Genomic DNA, 20,916 nt, shown 5'->3' with positions numbered 1-20,916 from the left:
TCCAGGCCGCAGCCACAGCCTGCAGCCACCACCATCCACATGGAGAGAGAGGGAGGAAGCTGCCAGAACATAATATACTGTACAGCACCTAACCATAAATAACCAGATCAGAGACACGAGAGACGGCCTGCACTCTAGAGAGACAGCTAGTACTAGGGAGAGAGTCCGTACTAGAGAGAGATGGTCGGTACTAGAGAGAGACGGTCGGTACTAGAGAGAGACGGTCGGTACTAGAGAGAGAGAGTCTGTACTAGAGAGAGACGGTCGCTACTAGAGAGAGACGGTCGGTACTAGAGAGAGACGGTCGGTACTAGAGAGAGATGAGTCTGTACTAGAGAGAGCCGGTCGCTACTAGAGAGAGCCGGTCGGTACTAGAGAGAGACAGTCGGTACTAGAGAGAGACAGTCGGTACTAGAGAGAGACAGTCGCTACTAGAGAGAGCCGGTCGCTACTAGAGAGAGACGGTCGGTACTAGAGAGAGACGGTCGGTACTAGAGAGAGACAGTCGGTACTAGAGAGAGACAGTCGGTACTAGAGAGAGCCGGTCGCTACTAGAGAGAGACAGTCGGTACTAGAGAGAGACAGTCGGTACTAGAGAGAGACAGTCGGTACTAGAGAGAGACGGTCGGTACTAGAAAGAGACGGTCGGTACTAGAAAGAGACGGTTGGTACTAGAGAGAGACGGTTGGTACTAGAGAGAGACGGCCCGTACTAGAGAGAGACAGTCGGTACTAGAGAGACAGTCGGTACTAGAGAGAGACAGTCGGTACTAGAGAGACAGTCGGTACTAGAGAGAGACGGTTGGTACTAGAGAGAGACGGCCCGTACTAGCGAGAGACAGTCGGTACTAGAGAGAGACGGCCCGTACTAGCGAGAGACAGTCGGTACTATAGCTCTACAGGGTGTTTTGGAATAAGTGGTGCCTCAGTGGGCATGTAGCACTTCCTGTCTCTCTACCAGAGGGAGTTGTGTAATATGAAGGGAGGCTGGGGGGTTCTGCTGTGTCTGGCTACAGTAACCAACAGGGCCAGGATCATCTCTAAGATTAATGGAATAGAATGAAAGAGAGCGAGGGGGAAGGAGAGAGAGATAGAGGAGGGGGAGGAAGAGAGAGTCTAATCCCTCTGTTCAATCCAGCAGCCTGACTGAGAGGTGATAAAATCATCAAAATGCATGTGTGAGGAGCATCTCTGCAAACAGCCTAGTTATTAGGACAGCTTCTAAAATCTAAATAAACCTTGTCTGTCTATTGGTGGATAGGAAACATGTTTGCTCCAGTCCAAAGTCTATGGAGGGACAACCGAGTAAAGACAAAGGCCTACTGTAAAGACGGAGGTATCTTACACATATGACAACGCAAATAGAAAGGTATCAAGTTTGATGATGCGATACTAAATACGGCTTACCTGGAGGCTTCTTAATTAATTTAATAGAGTATCATAGACTGATCTTACCATTATGTCAGCATATTATAATGGAGTTACCGTGAGCTGCACTCCAGGGCTTCCTCACACAAAGAGAGTCTGAAGAAAGAGCACAAGTAGGGGAGACTAGACATGCAGGGAAAGAAACTGATATTTTGTGTGAATAATACCAGCTGCTGAGGCCCAGACTAGGGATGAGCACAAGTGCTGTCACGATACAAGAATTTGGACTTGGATACTGATACCAGGTTTAGTATCACGAGTGTTGCAGCAGTCTAAGGCACTGCATCTCAGTGGTTCGATTCCAGGCTGTACCACATCCGGCCGTGATTGGGAGTCCCATAAGGCGGCGCACAATTGGCCCAGCATCGTCCGGATTTGGCCGAGGTAGGCCGTCATTGTAAATAAGAATTTGCTTTTAACTGACTTGCCTAGTTAAATAAAAGGTTAAATAAAAAACACACTCTATACCAAAACGATAACGGCAAAAAAAGCAGAGAGAATGTGGTTTTTCCCAGTTTGTTCGGCTTTTAAAAAGATAAAAAACTACATTGTTCTAAATACACAAAAATGACTAAACCACATCAGAGGATTACATTTGAAGTCTGGGGAAAAATGTAAGACGTTAATATGTTTTAGTGTAGATAGCCTTTAATTCAAGTGCAGACGCTTAGCACTGTTGTTTGGTTAGTGGTGTTTCTGTAGCGCATGTTTGATGGAGTTTGCAAAACTATTGGCCACTGAATTGATGAAAATAATCATGATTCTGCCAGGTAGGCAAAGACTACTGGGAAAAGCTTTCCATCTACCAGACGGTTATCATTCGCATCCATAATGGTTACACAAAGTGGTAGACATACGCACACCGCACACAGACAGGGGCATTCCTGTGTCGTTGCCTCTTCAGAAAGTTGCAGGGAATACGAATCCTGATGCATTCTGGTCATGTGTTATGATAACTCTATTAAGTTCAATACATTTAGTTCATTTCCAAACGTGAGACACATTTGATAGAACCAAAAGTAACAACATTTGAGTCCCGAACCGTTTTTCATGTTGTAATATTGAGTACAGAAGTGTTGGTGAACCACGTCCCAAATCACTTGATTTCCTAAGTGCTTCTGAAAACACTTCACACCTCTGTGAGAGTCACACTCCAAGCAGAGTACACACACACACACACCCTCTCTCTCTTTCGTGAACCTTCAGTTGAGATCTCTCTAAACCTAGATGAACCCCGTGTGACGTTGGTCTCATTAGGCCTGCCTTAGGGCCACTTAACCCAGTGAATCCTGTCTCTATCCTCTGAGGTAGAGCTCGGTTTCCTTCACTAATGCAGCAGCGTTTATTTGGGCCATGGGGTGGGGATGTATTAAGTCACTCGGGCCAGGGGCTTTACACAGGGCCCAGCCATGAAAGAGGGACGTCAGTCAGGAGAGTGAGAGAGGGAGGTGAGAGGCCGGAGGTACACAATCCCTCCTCTGTCCTTCCCTTCAATTCTCTCTCCTGTTCTCCTCCTGGCAGGACGTGAGAGTCCAGAAGAGAGAAAGGCTCTTGAAAAGGCTCTGTGTTCAAAGCACGCAGGTCTCTCCTCCTGTCAACCCCGCCGTCTCTCCCCCTCCCCCTCTCTAGAAGAGAACAGGGACATCTCTTACAGCATCACTCTAGCACACCACTCCAATGAAAGAAAGAGAGAGAGGGAGAGACAGAGAGAGGATGAGAGAGGAGGGAGATATTTACGGAGGGAGATGGAGAGGGTCTGACCTGTCTCCAATCAGGCCCCTTAGTACCAGGTTGGAGTGCTGTCATCCCTGCAGACTGGAATGCACTGGGGTAGTATATCACCCACCTCAAACAAACACACACGCACGCACGCACACACAGAGACAGACACAGACCCGCTCACACACAAGCAAGCAAACACGCACAGGCTCACACAGACAGACAGACAGACAGACAGACACAAGCAAGCAAACACACATGCATGCTCACACGCACGCACGCACGCTCACGCACGCACGCGCACACACACACAACCTCCCCAGCAAGACCAGGGACAGTGAGAGAGTTACAGCCTCTCAGAGCCAAGGCACCATCCTGTCAAATGACATTCCTGCTGATAGTGTCACATTCCCCAAGGTGACCTGGCCAGTCTAGTATCTCTCTGTCTATTTGACTGACTGCCTGACTGGGAGGTCAGAGGCTAATAACTTCCTTCCAGTTTGGGCTGTGTGCTAATCGTTTCAGCAAACAGAGTGGCCTGGTCTTGGTCATCTAGGCACAGCATCAATGCAGGTGGGCCCTATAGCTCTGTGTAGTATAGTAGTAGAGCCAATGAAATGGCTTGGAAACACGGGAACTATGACATCACTTTTAGCTACATTTCAATGGTGAGGTCTTTTTTGGATGCCTTTGGTATCTTTCCTATGTTCCTTTGTAAGGCAATGGATTTTATATGACAGTACAAGCCGTCTGAATGAAAACATTTACAGGGAGTTTTTACGAGCGCAGGTTCAGACACGCTGTTTCATTCTCTTAAATACACAGTCTTTCTCACACACACACACACACACACACACACACACACACACACACACACACACACACACACACACACACACACACACACCTTCCTCCCGCAGGGAGCTGTGTTGACATACACTTCTAACATGGCATGGATGTCAGCTTCTATGGTAGTTTGGAAACAGAGCAGGCTTTCTGTCCAGCTCTCAGAGGGAGAGTTAGTAGTGTATAGTCCTCTCCTGCCAGGGTTGGTTCTTTCCCTCCATTGCTTCAGATGACAGGGGTGTGTTGACGGGTCCTGGCAGTACTGCCCTCTGTGGACACACAGACACACAGGCCAAGGATCCAACCAGTCCCCCACAGACAGGCACAGCCATTCAGCCCAGGCCATTCCAGTGCTGCTCTCCATGGAAACTGCACCCAAAACACAGACCAAAAGCTGGAAAAGTTCATGGAGACTCAAATACTAATTTGTCTCACAGGGTTGCAGAAAAGAGACCCTTTTATATATTACAGCACCAGTGTTTGTTCAGCATGCCTTTCTCTGACACACACACTCTCATGCATGCTAGCACATACACATAAACGGAGAGGGCAAATAAAGTCTACGGAAATGGGATGAATGGGTGCCAAGCACTCTCTCACAGCCTCACACACCTTAATAACAGTTGCGTGAGCTGACCAGTTGGCCAGTTTATTAGGTACACCACCCCGCTCACGAAAATGGTTATATCCTACAGACAGTGAGTCACGTGGCCGTGGATTACTTAATAAAGCAGGCAGACAGGCACCAAGGAATTCAGTTACTGCTCGATTAAACGTTAGAACGGGTAAAAGTGACCTATGCGACTGAGTGTGGTATGATCGTCGGTGCCAGGCAAGCCGGTTCCAGTATCTCAGAAACGGCCACCCTCCTGGGCTTTTCCCACAACAGTGTCTAGGGTTTACAGAGAATGGTGAGACAAACAAAAAACATCCAGTCAGCAGCAGTGGGCGAAAATGGAAAGAATTGTGCAAGTCAACAGGCCATAAAGAGGCAAATAGCGGCGCAGTACAACAGTGCAGAACAGCATCTCAGAAATACACAACTCTTCGGCCCTTGTCACGGATGGGCTATTGCAGCAGACGAACAGAGGGTTCCACTTCTATCAGCTAAAAACAAGACGACGCGGCTCCAGTGGGCACGCCTTCACCAACAGAAAACATCGCCTGGTCCGACGAATCCCGGTTCCTATTCCGAGTCCAGATTTAGCATAAACAGTATGGGTCCATGGCCCCATCCTGCCAGGTGTCAACAGTACAGGCTGGTGGCGGTGGTGTAATGGTGTGGGGAATGTTTTCCTGGCATACGTTAGGTCCCTTGATACCAAATGAGCAATGATTCTATGCCCTGAAGAATTCAGGGTGTTCTGGAGGTAAAGGGGGGTCCAACCAGGTACTAGATGTGTGAACCTAATAAACTGGCCACTGAGTGTATATCAACCATGTCCACGCCTACAGTAAGGGATGAGTAACAACCTTTCATCCTCCTCTCATACAGGTCTTCACCTGAACAACATTCATAGTACTACATACCCTCACTACTGCCAAGACAGACTGAACACTTTCCATGATTGCCCAACAAAGTGTTCTAGAAAAACAAACAGCCCACAATATACATGAGTGATTACTGTTGTAAACATAATTGTTGTGTGCTGTGCTTCAACATGATAGCGTATGGCCTACTAATGGAGCGCTAGACTAAGCTATAGGATATGAGACTGAGCTGTAGTGATAAAATGAGCGGTCGGGTTCCTACAGTAGTATAGTCTGTGTTTAACGCTAGAGAGAATAGCAGAGCAGTGCCAACAGCACTGATGAATAATGAAAGACCTTTCCCCCCACTTGAAATTCCATGTCCCCACGGGGGCCATTAGAACCGAGCAGCACACACACACACGCACGAGCACGCAGCCTGAGAAACACACAGCAGCAGCAAGACACAAATAAACACTCTTCCGACATGCTAATGTTGAGCCCCACATACACTATACAGTATATACAAATGTATGTGGAAACCTTCAAATTAGTGGATTGGACTATTTCAGCCACACCCATTGCTGACAGGTGTATAAATCGAGCACACAGCCATGCAATCTCTATAGACAAACATTGGCAGTAGAATGGCCGTACTGAAGAGCTCAGTGACTTTCAACGTGGAACTGTCATAGGATGCCACCTTACCAACAAGTCCGTTCGTCAGATTTCTGTCCTACTAAAGCTGCCCCGGTCAACGGTAAGTGCTGTTACTGTGAAGTGGAAACGTTTAGGAGCAAAACAGCTCAGCCGCGAAGTGCTAGGTCACACAAGCTCCCAGAACAGGAACGCCGAGTGCTGAAGCCCATAGCGAGTAAAAATTGCCTGTCCTCGGTTGCAACACTCACTACAGAGTTTCAAACTGCCTCTGGAAGCAATGTCAGTACAAGAACTGTTCGTCGGAAAGCTTCATGGCTGAGCAGCCGCACACAAGCCTAAGATCACCAAGCGCAATGCCAAGCATCGGCTGGAGTGGTGTAAAGCTCACCGCCATTGGACTCTGGAGTAGTGGAAACGCATTCCCTGGAGTGATGAATCACGCTTCACCAGCTCGCAGTACGACAGATGAATCTGGGTTTTGCGGATGCCAGGAGAACGCTACCTGCCCGAATGCATAGTGCCAACTGTAAAGTTTGGTGGAGGAGGAATAATGGTCTGGGGATGTTTTTCATGGTTCGTACCAGGCCCCCTAGTTCCAGTGTAGTGAAGTCTTAACGCTACAGCATACAATGACATTCTAGACGATTCTGTGCTTCCAACTTTGGGGTAACAGTTTGGGGAAGGCCCTTTCCTGTTTCAGTATGACAGTACACAAAGCGAGGTCCATTTAGAAATGGTTTGTCAAGATCGATGTGGAAGAACTTGACTGGCCTGCACAGAGCCCTGACTTCAAACCCATTGAATACCTTTGGGATGAATTGGAACGTTGTCTACCTAATCGCCCAACATTAGTGTCCGACCTCACTAATGCTTGTGGCTGAATGGAAGCAAGTCCCCGCAGCAATGTTCCAACATCTAGTGGAAAGCCTTCCCAGAAGAGTGGAGGCTGTTACAGCAGCAAAGGAGGGGACCAACTCCTTACTAATGCCCATGATTTTGGAATGAAATGTTCAATGAGCAGGTGTCCACATATGTTTGGTCATGTAGTGTATCATCATCATCAAGCCTGCAACTCTGTTTCCAGCCATGTTTTTCCTCTCTGGTGCACTAGTATATAATTCCCGGGCGCGGCAGCTGTCATCACTGCATTGAGTTGTGTGGCAGCTTTTGTAAACACTCCCATCTAAATCGGCCACAGTCCCGCCCTCTACGCCAGACAAACTCCACCCCTGACCCCGGCCCCCTCAGGCTCCGCCTCTGAATTCCCTGCCCCCCCTGGCCCCTGAGAGCTGACAAAGAGAGAGAGAGCAAGGGGGGGTTGGAGAAGATGCATAACAAGCAGTAAACCATGGCCCGAGCCTGGGGCCTGGGGGGGGCGACATAGGCTCTGATATATGGTGCGCCACTGTCCTGCTCTCTGGACCGTTTTACAGCCATCTCAGAGGCACGGCTTATCTAAAGGTCTCCCACTGTTGTCTTGGCTCTTCTCTCCACTTTTGTTACTCTGTTTATTTAGGCTGAGTGAGGGGGCACCAGTAGTGTCTGTAGAGGGGGAAGGCTGTTTGGATGGATGTGGGAGCGCTATAAGAGGTAGTTATATTTGGATATCTCGTGTGTGCTAAGCCTATCGGACTCAATCTGAACTCAGACAGTCTAACTGTAGACTTTGCCAGAGTTTGCATGATCTACTTTTTGACTAGTTCATATTCTACAGGGAGCTGAGCGACTCTTTAAAAAAGCCACGCTGCACCAAGGGATCTCACCAATGTCATCAATGTGCTATTCTATCAGCTACTGACAGCAATTGTGAAAATTAGTATGGCTCTAGCAGCCGACAAAAATATCTGCAATGAAAACACACCACCCTGTGAGAAGGGAAAGAGAGGAAACTGAGAAAGTGAGAACTTTCATATGGGATCCAAGTCCCTCCACAAAGAGAAAAATAGATGAGAAACTAGACCTATGCTAATAAGCGAGAGGGGAACATTTTTACAGTCAGCATTTCCACTGGCAGACAGGGTAACTGGGGGGTTAGTAGACTGTGGTGCGTCTGCTTTTGGGCAAGAAGCAGTAGTAAAAACAACAATTAAATGAGCGTTTTCAGCAGTGACACCTCCGCTTCTCCTCCAGACACAATTACCAGTTAGTCTGCTTTGGCTGACTTAGCAGAAGGCCATGATTCAACCCAAGGCAAACTAACGCCGCAGAGTGTTTATCACAAGACAAGACGCATTGAGCTTTAAAATCCCAGCACTTGTATGTAGAAGCTACACAGTAGAACCACTGTTTTACAGATACAGAAAGAGTAGCTTATTGGTAGGCCATCTTTTATTTTATGTATTTTATTTACAGAGGTTGTCAGTCAGTTCTTTAGGACAGTGTTATTATCATCACACACTTACCCATCTCCATCCTGGTAGTTGACGTTCAGTCTCTTCGTGGAGCCCAACAACTCTGCAAAAACACAAGACAGAAAATAAATCAACATACGTTCAGGATATTTTTAGAACAAACACCGTGCTACTGGTTAACCTAGAAACTATTCGCTTAAGCCTGGAGGGAAGTGCCTCCATGGTGCATCTTCAGTTCATGGTTTATAGTACTATACTGGATTGGCTTGCTTTTTGGTTGTGCAAAATCTGGAGGTTGAGCATTGTTTTACAGATCTATTATTAGTTCACTCATGATCATGTGTTTGCTTGCGAGCTCAAACCATCTCCAGGTTCAACAAGATTATCTACGGGAACCAACTCAGTCATTCTAACAGATTATAGAGCATCTGGTTCTGGAAAGGCTGAAGACCTGCAGGCCACAGGACTAAGAGATCCTGGTCTAGATACTCACCCTGATTAGTTGCTACCGTGTTGTTGTCATGTTGTGTTGCTACCATGCTGTGTTGTCATGTGTTACTGCCTTGCTATGTTGTTGTCTTAGGTCTCTCTTTATGTAGTGTTGTATTGTCTCTCTTGTTGTGATGTGTGTTTTGTCCTATATTTATATTGCACTTATTTTTAATCTCAGGCCCCCGTCCCCGCAGGAGGCCTTTTGCTTTTTGGTAGGCCGTCGTTGTAAATAAGAATTTGTTGTTAACTGACTTGCCTAGTTAAATAAAGGTTAAATATACTGTTTTTTTAATTAGAGGGCTATGGGGTCATGGTTCAGGGTTTAAGGAGAGAGCGACAGACAATGGAGTGGAGACTCCAGCTAGCTCACCCACCAGGCCTCAAAAACCTGGTGGGTGAACTAGCTATCCCGAACAAACTGTCCCTGATAGATCTGTCCCTTTCTCTCCATCTCTAGAGGCAGTTCATTAGCCTCTCACCCCAGGCTGACCTCTGTGGCCAGGTCAGGAGACAATACACTGTTCAGAGAACAAAGGGAGGGAGGAGACCTTGTTGTGTCCTTTGATCTTCTGATAGAGATGCCTCTCCATCAGCCTAGTGTGGCTTTAGAAGAAAGAATGTCACTGGCCACCACAGGGACTCATATGGTGCTTTTCCATCTAGAGTTAGCCCCACACCAGGGTGTCGTCAGTGTTTTATGTAACCTCTAGTTATTCTGTTTCCATCAGGACTGTGACACTAAAAACTTGTGGCGAGCAGAATCAACAACCGCTGCATCATTCAAGAAGACTGTTGCTTTGTCATGGCTCCAAGTCAGAGCAGATCTGCTGGAGCCATGGCCAAGTGAGACACGGTTGCTGGCCCTCGTAGATGGAAACAGAAAAGTCTGCGCCTTTTGGGTAAAACACTAGGGTAAATCCTCATTGGAAATGTGCCAAGTCCCTACAGTCTTTATGGGCAACGTCCAGACCTGTCAACTAAACTGATGGAGATATCTCCTGCCCTCCCAAGACGTGATCAACCAATGGCAGGGTCGTTCCCTTGTGTATCTCACTGGCCCTGCTGACACCCCAGCTCTCTTTGACATCTTTCATACAATTTCTCCAAACATAAGCACAGACTCACCAGTTGCATGTGATAAGGAGCACATTCTTATCAATTCTGTGAATTCCAAACAAAGTGTGTGCTTTGTAGAGTCATGCAGCTTATGCCCTGCGTTCAATCAGCATGTCAGTGTGATGCCACAGTCATCGTCCCTGAAATGAAAATAGTCTCTCATTTCACAGCAAGGTCATTGAGACCATGAATCACCACCGCCAGTGGTAGATATACAGTTTACTGTCAGACACTAAGCATGTGTCATCTGCTGTAACAGTAATGGAGGTCTGTGAGGCAGAGCTCCATCCATGTCAGCTGGTCATAAGATAGAGTCTGCACTTGTGTTCTGGTCTCCCATGGCGTCTGAAGGTGGGTCAGCCGCTGTGAGGGTCACTGTTTGCTATGAGTTCAGCGAGGTCAAAGGGCAGGCCACAGGGGGGTAACACAGAACCGAGTGGGAAAGAAGTCCCAGACACTGGATACACCCACGGTGTGGAGACATGGCGACAGCCCGTCTTACTACTGCTCATTATGTCTGAGCAGGAGACGAGCAAGGCCAAGGTAGCCTCAACAGCCCCAAAACAAGTGCTTTGAAGTGAGCTTCTATTCCAGATCTCTGCTCCACAGCCAGTTTCCCCTTGGGGATCTCTGTGGCTCTTTGATTATGACCTCAATTCCATAATTAATTAGGTGTATCAAACATTGCGTGTCGCAGTCAAGTCATGGGAACATAAACCTCTCTTGGAAAAAGTTTTCAGAACACTTTGCTGGCCGTGTAACAAGCACACACTGACATCAAACCCTCATGTGACTGACGGGACAGGCTGCCTGGCCTTGTCTTCACTACAGGAACCAGTCTCTAATGCTGAATATTGCAGCAAATTGCCCATTGAAGCTTTCATCTGCTGCACATTTGTTAAAAGTTATTTTTATGGTAGTTTATGAAGAGGGGGGAAAGCGCCGCCTGTTTGGTTACAACGTTTTGAGGACTCCATATCTTTTTTTTATTTAAAGATGAAAGTATAACGTACCATAGATTTGGTACCGCAAGAATGCTGGGCAAAGGGGAGATTTTGCTAATGTCTGCACATTTGAGAATTCTGTCTTGGAACAAGTTCATGGATTCAAGTCGCAGCCTGTGTCTCTGGTGCGACTGGCAGAAACAGAATCTGTTGTAAAATATCAGACTAAAATTAGACAACCACTGTGAGTATCAAAACTATGATTATATGTTCTTCCATAAAAGAGCAGGCAACGCCTCAAAAATGCATTTTGTTTCTGGGGCTCAAATGACTGCACTTAGGTCTAGGCAATAACCATACAAAAGTTCAGGTCATAATTTTCCTTCTGCACTCATTGTGGTGTAGAACAGAGACCAGGCCACTATTATCCATCCAAAATGTGAGGCAGGAACAGCTCTATTACAGAAGAAAGAGCTTTCAAAAGTAGGCCTTGTCGAAAACTGCTCTGTGAAAAACGTCAGCAGTCCCATCATGCCATATTCCCTGCCATTTGACTCAATGCCCGAGATTCAGGCTTTAAGTTGCAATAAAGAAACCCTGATAGCTTTAAATGACCCTTTTTAAAAAACGTCACATCTACATCTTCCAGATTAATTGTGAGTGAATCCATATGGCTGTTTTGTATGGTTTTAAATGGCTCGACGGCTGGTTTTGGTCCAACACTACTATTGTATCTGCCTGTCGCAATAACAGGACTTACTGTGACTGGCATCACTCAAACCAGTAAAAAGAGGACCAATGCCAAGATGAATATACATCCCTTCACATCTCTGTTCCCGATGACATATTATACTGAAATAGTGACAAATTAGGTGAACTACAGTAGTGGTTTAACAGCTGGCCATCTTCCTCCTTGGGAGCTGCAACCAGTCAACTAGGAAGCATCTTGCTTGGATGATTAAAGGGCTGAAGAAAGCCCTTTCCTCCCCTCGCCTTATGGAGGCCTGATTGTTTAGCATCTGAGACAGAGTGTTTGATCTGAAGGCACCATTTGAAGACTCAAGAGTGTCAGCGGAAACCCCAGGTCCACAATCAGGGCTGGTGGATTTCAGCGAATTCATAGCTCTGCTGTGCTCCTAGGGCTCTCACAGGCCTGGCACTGGAACACAGGAAGCTGCATGCAGTTTGGCTAAGGAAGGAACGGGACGGGACCTGCAGCGTCTTAGAGCCACACACTTTATGTAAAAATACAGTCGGCTACACATATTACTGAAATGTAAACTTGCGTACTTGCTACATCTCGACTGCTACCTCCAGAGGTAGAGCACGACACCCACCAAGCAGTTACCCCCCTGGAAGCAGGGCAGTACAAACAGAATAAATGGTAATAGCAGAGCAATGTTTTTGAATATCTGAGACTCGTTTTATTGAGTTTTCACCTGATTTAAAAAAATAAAAAATAAAAACTGGAATGCATCCCTGTTACATTCTAGGGATGAACATGAGTAATTGATTGTTCGAACGGAGGTCAAAACTCAATCTTAAACCAGAGATTAAAATGTTTAAAAAATTCCAGCGCAGGCCTTCTGTTCTAAAAATAGCTTGTTCTTTTTATTCCAAGAACTCAAAAGAAAATCATGTGAGTACTCGAAAAGTCAAATAATGACAAATAGCCGTCCTTATTACATTCTGAAATTGTCGCAGTAGCTGCCGGCTGCACTGAGCCACATAAATCTATGGAAGCCCATCTCCACAGGCGAGAAAATAAACCCCTTAAAAGGGAAGGTAGCATACACATAACCACATGTAACATATGGATTTGCATTAGTATACGCATTAAAAGTCCCACTACAAAGTTACATCTCACTTTTCTTATTTCTCAAGTTATTACATAAAACCAAATCAGAATTCCGAAGAATGCCGAAGTCAAGCCGGAAAATGTTTTTCTGAGTGTGTGGTGTAATATGGATTACATATAGGCAAGCCAGCCTATTCCCTATAATGTATACTCCAACAGAAATAACTTCAAATACTAGTTTCAATAACATTTTCCACAAACTTACAAGCAAATTCTTTATGAATGTATTGTTACGTTAGCACAGCATGAGTCAGCCATTTACAGCTACATTAAAGTAAACCAATGTTTTGGAAATACATAACGCCATCTAACCAGTTATCTTTTTTTTTTAAATTAATGCAGATATTTTAGCAAGCAAGCTAACATTATCTATTTAGCCAACTAGCTAATAGCCTAGCCAACCACCTAGTCAGAGCCTAACAACTGGAGGCAAACTAGAGGACTAACATAACTAAAACATAACTACAGATCAAAAGCAAAGAGAGAGCAGAGACTTACAGATTGATGGCTGGGACCCATCCAATTGTAAAACTTTTTTAAAACAGTGCAGGCTGAGTTAACTACCAAAGCGAGGGGAAGGCGGGCGCTTCCCCCAGGCCGATGGAGAGTCAGTGAGAGAAATCCAATAGCTATAGCAATAGATTTCAGATATCAGCTAGCACGCTAGCACTAAGCCAAGATGGAAAAAGTTATAAAACTCCCATAGCCTACTTACCAGAGAACATGCTGCAAAGTATTATTTTATTTAGTAAAAAAAAAAAATGCCCATTTTCATGGTATCCAATTGGTAGTTACAGTCTTGTCTCATCGCTGCAACTCCCCTACGGACTTGGGAGAGGCGAAGGTCGAGAGCCGTGCGTCCTCCGAAACACAATCCAACCAATTCTAGAAACAATGCCCACTTAACCCGGAAGCAAGCCACACCAATGTGTCGGAGGAAACACTGTGCACCTGGCGAACGTGTCAGCGTGCACTGCGCCCAGCCTGCCACAGGAATTGCTAGTGCACGATGGGACAAGGACATCCCTGCCGACCAAACCCTCCCATAACCCGGATGACTCTGGGCCAATTGTGCGCCGCCCCATGGGTCTCCCGGTCGCGGCCGGCTGTGACAGAGCCTGGACTCAAACCCAGAATCTCTAGTGGCACAGCTAGCACCGCGATGCAGTGCCTTAGACCACTGCGCCACTCAGGAGGCCCAACATGCCGAAAAGTTGACAAAAAACAAAAAGGAGAACAGACCAGGTACTACAGAGCAAAGAGGTAGGATTTTCTTTCATTTTGAGCCCATGGCAAGAGGGCACCAGAGTATGCCATGCTAACGGGTTCCCACTAGATAACACAGCCAAAAAGTCTGTGAAGAGCATGAGTCTGCTAATGTTAGCCGGCTTGAGCTAGATACCGAGCTAGCATACGAACTCGGTAATAGACAGAGTACTCTATCCTTCTGACGTTGCAAAATAGTGCATCGTGGGTAGTTTAGAAGATATCCGGAAATAAGTTCATAAGTAATAACCTAAAAACAGAACTATGTTTGTAGTTATAGGTAACCAGATGGTGAGTAAAAACTCATGCTTCCTACCCTTTGTCTGCACATACATGCTTGTGAATTGTTGCATTATTCAAGAGTGTAATATGGTTTGGTTGCATTATTCAACAGTGTAATATGTTTAAGAATAAAAGTTTGTCACTGTTGAATAGTTTGCTTACTGGCTTATGGCTGTGGACCAGAAATGTCACGTTGCCAGCCACAACAAAAGGTACAGTAAAGCAAGGATGTAATGTGAATTGAAAAGTTAAAGTATCTTTCGCCACCTCGCTCCTCAGTCTCTCCTTCATATCTCGTAGTGGGAATAGGGCCTTATCTGCTGAGTAAATGGGAACAGGAAGTCACAGCGGCGTGCTGGGGTATTTTTTTGGCCTTATCTGAGCTCTGGGACAATGACAGGGTCGCACACAAAGGAGGCCATTCCCCTGGCCAGTTCCCAGATCCCTGTCGTTTTTAAACGGCTCTGTGAGGCGTCAGAGTGGCTATTCCCTACGTCTAGAGGCAGCGCTGCCAGAGTGGACCACAGCCACAGATTTCAACACAGATCGGTTTTATCTGTTTACTTAGTTTTCCTCAAATCAACAGTTACATGTGGAGAAAAGTCATCACACACTGCTAAGTCCGCTGGGTAAAGTTAGGTCCTCAGTTTGCCTAATGGCTAGCCCTCTCTGGAGCTAGATATTGACCTTTATAGCATTTTGACCTTAGGAGGCTCACCCATCTATCAACACCAACCTGTTCCTGGTGCAGTTAACACCTGCGTAGCTGCACCTGCCTGGTTACATCATAGGAAGCAGTACTCTCACTGCTGTGTCTTGAGGCCCCTTGTGCTGCTGCTCACTCCTACACATCCACCTCCTGTCTGAACACCTGCCTCCTGGCCAAAGAGCGGGAAAATCCCTCAGCAATCAGAGCCACAGTTTCTGAACTATCACACTTAAACTATAAGGGGAAGTGCTTTTAGAGAGAGAGAGTAGGGAGGAGAAAGTGAAGGCTGAGTGCTTCCTCCTGTGGCAAACAAGCGTTACAAAATATATATATGGTCATCGCCCCTCAGAAATCTCCATGCCAGATTACCCCATATTAATTCAGTATACGCAGCTACACAGAGGAGTCCAAACTGTCTGGCCGTTAAGAACACAAGGTTAAGAACACATCAGGGGTAAGAGATTGGTGGTGTGGCTGAGTATTATTCCTAAAGTGCTAACAAACTAAGCCAAATTTCCTCTCCATCTCGTGTCCATGACTGTTCATTCTGCATGGTATTTTCCCACCGTGCACACTGTACTGGCACATGATAGGACCCCATTGCTGGAGACCACATTGAAATGGCACACACTCACACTCGGCCGGGCAGAGACAAGCCCATCTCAGTTCACCTCCCAGGCCTCTGGCGGTCCACTTTCTTTATGTGTTGTTTTTCTCCGGAGAGGAATGTACCTCGTCTTGTGGGGCAGTTTTCCGGTTTGCCCCATCACCTCCACCTCCTGGGGGTGGTGTTTGGGGGTGATCAGAGGGGGCCAGAGTTTTACTGGAGGCACCATGAGGAAGCACTGGCTGTTTGACCAGGAACCGGAGGTGTAGGAGTGTGTGAGTGACCTCAGGGGTGTTTCGTTGCAATCCTGCTGTGACACGAAGGGGGGGACCTCTCAGAAACAAAAGCAGGGACTTGAGCTGGGCCTCTTCTACACTTCCTTTCCCAAGACCATTGTTCCAAAGAGCGGGAGGCTTAGGCCATTGTGTGAGCCCCCTCCCAGGGGAGGGAGAAAGGGAGACAGAGCGATAGAGAGAGAGGTCCCTAAACTCTGTGTTCCTCCATCTCACCGACTCTACTCCGCCCTCTCTCTTCGTTCTCTCTGTCTCCCTCCACCTCTCCCTCCACCTCTCCCTTTTTTCTGCCCTCTATTTTCCTCTCGTTCCCCCGGCTCTTCCTCTGATGATTAGAGTAATGCCTGAGAAGCAGGGAGTTCCTCCTGTTACATTTACAACTCATTACACAACCTACACGCAAACCAGGACCACCTCTAGTACACAAAAGGATCCAGACACAGACAACCAGCTTCTCACACAATCAAGTAACCAAACAACCAACCAGCAAAAACAAGAGTACAAATGCCCTTTCATAAAAGGGGAAAAATATTATTTAAACAACTGAGCAATTACTTAGCTGAACATGTAGCCTCGTGTCAATCCCTGACCACTAACTAGTTTCAAAAATGAATTCTGATCAGAGTAAGGGGACAAGGGGAAAAGGCTCCCCTCCTGCCCTAAGCAGTGTCCTACTGATCCAGACCTTCACACACTTCAGCCTCTACAGAGGAATGTGTACGCTGCTGTACTGTAGTGTCTCACTGCCTGCCCACACCTGCTGCCCCACGCCTGAGGCTTTACTCACACCACTCTTGTCAGGAGACAAGGCAGATAACACCGACATCAGACACGTAGCAGCAGAGATGCGAGCCAGATTGTTCTCTCCCCATCATATCTGGGCATGCTCTCCTCTCCTCGCCCTCTAGGCTCCAACAAGCTACGTCCTAATGGCTAACAGGAACGCCAACATGCATGGTCTAACGCATGAGAATTAAGAAAGTTGAGGCTCCCAATGTTTTCCTTTGAAATGAAGTGGAGTGAAACCTGAGGCCAAGGTGTTGTCTTCTCAGTCCGGCTCAGCCAGTGGGGAGTCTGGGGTTCGGAGCCTGGGCCAGCTTGGCATGGGGAGTAGCACCACGGTATGTAAATAAAAGAGCTGCAGATGGGCCTGGAGGAGTGTGTGGTCACACACGGACACGGCACGCCAGAGAGCCAACACTAACACCAGCAGAAGAGATGAGCTTTGAAACACACATGTACACACACAACACCCTGGGTCAATGGGGGTGTTTATGGGAAAAGGTGATTTTCCCTGTCAGTAGTTGACACTGCTGGTGTCCCAAATTGACTGTAATGACTTCACACAGCCATTTTCTTGTTGTCTGGAACTGTTTTGGGGTCAGTGACAACAGTTTAACTCCTTTCTGTCACTCTGTAGAAGTACTGCTGATCCCATTACAGTCAGCAAAGATTTAATTCATTCACTCATACTGCAGGGCCAAAGAAGAAAACTATTCCCTGAATCCATCTCTCATGAAGAGTTGACAAGGTTGTGAAGGATAACACTAGAACAGCTAAAGCAGTCATTTGGACTGCTCATTCAAAAAAATACTCTGCCATTTAAGTCATGCCCCCCTCAGTCCTGGACTTTTCCTAAATAACCCTATATAACACACTGTCGTTGTTAGAATCTTAATATCACAAACAGAACTGGTGTTATAATTAGTTTTAGGAAGGCATGTCATTTTTTTTATGGTTTCCCCCTCTGCCCCTCCTCCCGACAGTGGGGCCTGCTCCACCCCTCCTCCCGACTGTGGGGCCTGCTCCACCCCTCCTCCCGACTGTGGGGCCTGCTCCACCCCTCCTCCCGACTGTGGGGCCTGCTCCACCCCTCCTCCCGACTGTGGGGCCTGCTCCACTCCTTCTCCCAACAGTGGGGCCTGCTCCACCCCTCCTCCCGACTGTGGGGCCTGCTCCACCCCTCCTCCCGACTGTGGGGCCTGCTCCACTCCTCCTCCCGACTGTGGGGCCTGCTCCACTCCTTCTCCCAACAGTGGGGCCTGCTCCACTCCTTCTCCCAGCAGTGGGGCCTGCTCCACTCCTTCTCCCAGCAGTGGGGCCTGCTCCACCCCTCCTCCCAGTAGTGGGGCCTGCTCCACTCCTTCTCCCAACAGTGGGGCCTGCTCCACTCCTTCTCCCAGCAGTGGGGCCTGCTCCACTCCTTCTCCCAGCAGTGGGGCCTGCTCCACTACTTCTCCCAACAGCGGGCCCTGCTCCACTCCTTCTCCCAGCAGTGGGGCCTGCTCCACTCCTTCTCCCAACAGTGGGGCCTGCTCCACTCCTTCTCCCAACAGTGGGGCCTGCTCCACTCCTTCTCCCAACAGTGGGGCCTGCTCCACTCCTTCTCCTGACAGTTGGAAGGCGCTGTGCCCAGTTGATAATCACCTTAATAATTGCCTCGAAACTGAACCTAAACCGAAACTAATAGCACACATATAACAACAGATTAAATAAATGAAGTAAAGTATGGGGAGAAAGGTGGAGGGGAAACAAACAATGCATAATTATGTCATCACCAATTGTGAATGAAGAACAGGACGGGCCATTGTACTGTATCGATCTATTCTAATTAGAACCTCAAAACTGTATGTACCCTATTAGACTATTCTCCAAAATTAAAACAATTATAGCAATGGCCTTTGAGTGTGGACTGTATTATTATACATACTGGATGGACTGGGTACCTTCTGCTACACTCCAAACTGTCTATCCATGAGTCTGGGAGACAACATATAGGCCTAGGCGATGTGGTTGGTTCATTGATTGTGCAGAGCGGCTTACAGAGATAGCCGCCCCCAATTTGTAATTGATTTTGAATAGCCTAGATATCGGGAATTGTCATTTATGTTCATAATGAATAGGCTGAGACATTACCTTTAGCTACAGAATATCTCACCACTGTGTATTTCCATCATCTTCATGACAGTCTGACACAACGTAATGACCGCCACAGCCCCAGGCTAGAACAATTAGGCACCAAAGACCTCTTAAATCATTTTTTAAAATGTTTTCCTGCCGTGCGTAATATGCTGTAGGCTATGTATTGTATAACAGCACAATCATTATTTTAACTCAGTTTTTGTATTTATATATAAAAAAAGATTTAAAAAAAGGGCTTTGGCTCATATATGGGCCTATGTGTATGCATCAGCTCTAATATGCGTATGACTGTTTTGAATGAATCATCAACTTAGAAAGCACTGGTCATTTTGTTATGTTAGGCTTTGAAACAACGACCATGTTCTCCACTCAGTTTCAACCTGTTGTTGAACTTCTTTCGTCAAATTGATCAATCACAGTGAGGTGAGTTTTAAAAACACGATAATGTTCTGATGATAAGCATTTGATGTGATTTGATTGCATTTGCATTGATATCAGAGTGGTTAGAGGGACAATAGAGCCCCGAGCACCAGGCCATTAACGACCTGATGGTCGCTATCAACACATGTCCACATGTGCATAAGAGGAGAATACCATGACTCAACGGTCACGTGGAATTTTACTGTGGTCATGACTCATGACTGCCGGTGTGGCATAATACTGTCAGTGCAACAGCCCTAACCCTATATCAGCACAACAAATCCAAACAGTTTTATCAGTCTCCTCTGGCCTACATGGAGTACACAGTGAGAGTGTGTGTAATTTACAATGGCAAGGAGACCAACACGAATGGATGTACATGCTAAGTTAGCATTGCTACAAAATCTGAATGAAAACGACTCAGATGCTGGGGAAGAAATTATTCATGACATCTGATTATTCTTCATATTCTGAGCCTCATCGTGAACCTAAGCCTGAACCTGAACCTAAGCCTGAACCTAAGCACTAAAAAGACATGCTCCAACTGACATGGACATGCTCCAACTGTGTGAAGACGCACACCATGTAAGCACGAGCTGACAATAATTGACTATTTTTGACTGCTGTCATTGACACTTATATTCATTATAATGCCATTATTGCTTTTGTGCTGATTTACACTTTATCAAGCACACTTGGAGATTATAATGTTTAGGCTACTGATGTTTTCGTCATTTGACTGCGCGTCTTGCAGACTTTGCATCTTGTTAGATGGGGATTATTATATTTTTATTAAAATAAGTTGTTACTGCATTCCAACACATATACTTTCTGTTTCATAGTTGTAACAAAGGAACTCCACAAATAAAATACATTGAACACTTGAATGTGTTTCTATTTTTATTGTTTTTAGCCTATAGTAACAAACTAGTGAAAATGCTATTGTGTTATTTAAAAATATATATTTGTATTCTAATGTTACCTAAGACCTTCATAAACACAACCAAATTATTATTTTTTGCGATAGAATATATGAAATGTATTAATTACACTGTTAGAATGTTGCAGTCAGAATGGCTGCTCATTACTTAATATATATATTTTTAATGTAACCTTTATTTAACTAGGCAAGTAAGTTAAGAACAAATTCTTATTTACAATGATGGCCTACCCGGGCCAAACCCGGTCGACGCTGGGCCAATTGTGCGCCACCCTACGGGACTCCCAATCACGGCCAGTTGCGGTACAGCCTGGAATCGAACCAGGGTGTTCCTTAGCGATGCCTCAAGCACTGAGATGCAGTGTCTTACACGGAACCCAAACCGGCTGCGCGCGTGCGCCATCGTGCATACATTTATTTTGTCCCCCTACACAAAACGGGATCACGACACGCAGGTTAAAATATCAAAACAAACTCAACCAATTACATTAATTTGGGAACAGGTCGAAAAGCATTAAACATTTATGGCAATTTAGCTAGTTAGCTTGCACTTGCTAGCTAATTTGTCCTATTTAGCTAGCTTGCTGTTGCTAG

At 46.2% G+C, this 20,916-nt stretch overlaps 1 protein-coding gene across 4 annotated transcripts in view; it reads right to left on the bottom strand.

Moving 5' to 3' along the window:
* LOC129825488 (caskin-2-like) overlaps positions 1-20,916 on the bottom strand; it is a 96,325-nt gene that overhangs the window by 38,398 nt on the left and 37,011 nt on the right. For all 4 annotated transcript variants that reach the window (XM_055885630.1, XM_055885655.1, XM_055885647.1 and 1 more), the window contains one exon: positions 8,525-8,576. In XM_055885630.1, coding sequence (XP_055741605.1) covers positions 8,525-8,576 — 52 coding nt within the window. The remainder of the gene's footprint in view (positions 1-8,524; positions 8,577-20,916) is intronic.

The sequence above is a fragment of the Salvelinus fontinalis genome, chromosome 2 (genome assembly GCF_029448725.1).
Source record: "Salvelinus fontinalis isolate EN_2023a chromosome 2, ASM2944872v1, whole genome shotgun sequence".
NCBI lineage: Eukaryota > Metazoa > Chordata > Actinopteri > Salmoniformes > Salmonidae > Salvelinus > Salvelinus fontinalis.
Note: the sequence above shows the minus strand (reverse complement) of the source record. Positions and strands in the feature narration are given on the sequence as shown.